The 2,701-nt window shown below is 36.7% G+C and overlaps 2 protein-coding genes across 2 annotated transcripts; one reads left to right on the forward strand and one right to left on the reverse strand.

Annotated features, from left to right (window-relative positions):
• Window positions 1–6: 6 nt before the first annotated feature.
• LOC105564152 (UPF0396 protein CG6066-like) lies at window positions 7–668 on the forward strand. The gene is made up of 2 exons (XM_012016333.1): window positions 7–108; window positions 354–668. Exon 2 carries the CDS (start codon window positions 364–366, stop codon window positions 529–531), a length of 168 nt encoding a protein of 55 aa, XP_011871723.1. The 5' UTR covers window positions 7–108; window positions 354–363; the 3' UTR covers window positions 532–668.
• LOC105564144 (thiosulfate sulfurtransferase/rhodanese-like domain-containing protein 3) lies at window positions 513–2,133 on the reverse strand. Its single transcript, XM_012016319.1, has 4 exons — window positions 1,900–2,133; window positions 1,450–1,683; window positions 1,160–1,322; window positions 513–1,089 (listed from the first exon to the last, which is right to left on the reverse strand). The coding sequence occupies exons 1-4, from the start codon at window positions 2,024–2,026 to the stop codon at window positions 945–947; spliced, it is 669 nt and encodes a 222-aa protein (XP_011871709.1). The 5' UTR covers window positions 2,027–2,133; the 3' UTR covers window positions 513–944.
• Window positions 2,134–2,701: the final 568 nt, after the last annotated feature.

Raw genomic sequence — 2,701 nt, forward strand, 5'->3', positions numbered from 1 at the left:
AGCGCTCACTCAACAGTTGTGTCTGCTGAACGCGGCCATTGGCCTCACTCTCACATCAGATGAGATCGCAGCGTACGAATTCGTCGGTTACGTCACGAGTAGGAGCAGGTAATATAAATCATACATGTAAAAGATTCGTATTTCTATATCTCGTATCGTGAAACAAGGTGAAAATAGATTTTCGACGTTACATTAAAAACAAAGGATTTGACTATCCGAAATATGTAAAAATATATCGATTCACTGTCTCAATTATTTAATTAACGATCTCGATGAACGTCTATTGATTTAGTATATCTTTACTGGCACGCTTGTCTGATATACATCTTTAGACGTCGTACCTTTTCTTTAAGGTATCGTCGCATGGAAGCGGTTTGTATCAGAAAGGAGAACCAGATCTATTCTGTCGACAAGAAGCATGCCTTGGCAATGTTCAGCAAGGAAGAACGGCAGAAGAGAGAAAATCTTTTATTAGGATTATTTAGAGAGATGATTAATCACAAGAAAATGGCGCAGGAGAAGAATTGCTAACTTTATCGTGTGTAACGTTGATACAGTTTCTTGTGTCATTGTGTGTGCTTGTGTATATACATATTGTATAAACTTAAGATTTCACTAGGTGTACGAAGATGATGTGTATAGAAAATATCAATGTACATTTGGATAAATAGTAATGTTTCCTTATTTTCTATAAAACAATTTTGGCAACAGCAATCGGAAAGTGTCTAACCAATGCATCAAAATGAATCTTTACTTTTTATTATTTGCACATAAGACCGTTTCAAAATTATATATAAAGTCAGTGCAACGGTGAAAATATTCTATTAATAACATCGCAATGGTAAAGTAACTTCCTCTTTGTGTTCAATTACTTTTACTTTTCTATTTTTCATTTCCTGCCTTTGTTGCGACAGAGAGAAACCTGAGAGCGGCCATCCAGTAGTTCACTTGCACTTTGGCATTTTGCTCTTCAAGTGTTCGAGAATGGTCTCAGGTTTCTCTCTGGCTTTCTTTTTTGCTATTTCTCTTGTTTCTTCCGTTATTCTTTCGTCATACCATTTTGACCAGCCGCCAGCAAGTCTGCGTACACTGCAATATGAATAAATTTAGAGTTCTCTATTACATATACCTTACTGATTTGAATACCAAAAATATGTACTTTTTGTAATTCAATTTCTTCACTTCGTTCAGCGCACATTTACTTTTCCGGCCAGATGCGCAGACAAGTATGATTTCATCGGAAGCAGACGGCTTTGGTTTCTTATATGTATTCATAAAGTCTTCTACCGACATCTCTTTCAATACTTTCACAAGCACATCCACTAAAACAAATATATACATATATTTTATTACTTGTTACTGTATATCATTTACATGATATAACATTGTTAACGTTTAAAAATAAACAAAATCTTTTCAAGATTTATACATGTAGCAAAAGAAACCTACGTGGTATATTAATGCTTTCTGGTGTATAAGAGATCTCGTTTATCTCGGATGGTTCTCTGATATCAATGATCCAGACTGATGTCTCTTCCTTTCCCTCTAGTTCGTTTATTATCTCGTTGAATTCGAGATGATCTAAAATACTGGGTCGTTCGCGAGATGCCATCTCCTTTTTGCACAGATCTGCACTGTCTCTTTTTAGGCAAGATAAATTCGAAGAATGTAAAGTTCGTGTCACTGAAAATAAATTTGTATCTTTGTTACTGTAAATATTGATGTTTCAAATTACATACTACAACATTAATAATATTCAATTCCATTGATAAATTTGAAGACTCGCTCCACACACGTATAATAAAAAAAGTAACAAATAAAAGATAACAGTTGGAAAGAAATTGTCTCTGTGATTTTTATAAATCTCCAAATCCTACTACAGAAATAAAAGATACGTACAGTCATTGCCTGCACTCGAACGGTTAAACGTAATTTCTAAAAATCGTTGACGACTCCATGCCAACGGCAAGGCGTACGGGTTTCCGCGAAAACAAGTCAACGATACGTATGTATGTATACAGTACATACATGATGAGTGTCAACTTTTTTGTTGCTAAGAAGCGATAAGGGCCATCGCACACAAAATTGCATAGCTGCATGTGCATAGCATGAAAACCATTTAAACCAATGCCTGGTGTCCAGCAGAAGTTAGCGCTTGCTAAGCGCTTTGCGTTCATTGGATTATACTTTCAGATCTGTGCTGAAATTAAGCTATTCTTCTAGATCTATCCAATCAGCATAAAGCGCTTATTAAGCGCTAACTTCTGGAGAACACAGCCAATGCCTTTGCCCATCTCGAGAACAAGGAGATATATTCTCTATCTCATGTTTTGGACAGTTTCGGCAGCTGGGAAACAAAGGCATTCCCCTTGCAGGTATATATGTTTTAAGGTGCCGACAGAGAGTGGGCATACTGGTTATACTGTGGTTATAGGCTGGTATTACATTTGTCGTACGACAAATTTTTCAAGCGTGTCGATTGGCCGCTGAATAGAAAGTTTCTAGATACTCGAGAATTTTACTATCCTTCAGCCAATCAATACGCTTAAAAATTTTGTCGTACGACAAATGTAATACCAGCCTCATACTGTGGTTCGGTCTCCTTATACATTCTCCATGGTCTATGATTACAGCCTGAAAGAAGACGCAACTACTACAACTAGCAGCACAGTATAACCAGTATGCCCACTCTCTGTCGGCA

Source organism: Vollenhovia emeryi, unplaced genomic scaffold (genome assembly GCF_000949405.1).
Source record: "Vollenhovia emeryi isolate VEMERY1.0 unplaced genomic scaffold, V.emery_V1.0 DF944098.1, whole genome shotgun sequence".
NCBI lineage: Eukaryota > Metazoa > Arthropoda > Insecta > Hymenoptera > Formicidae > Vollenhovia > Vollenhovia emeryi.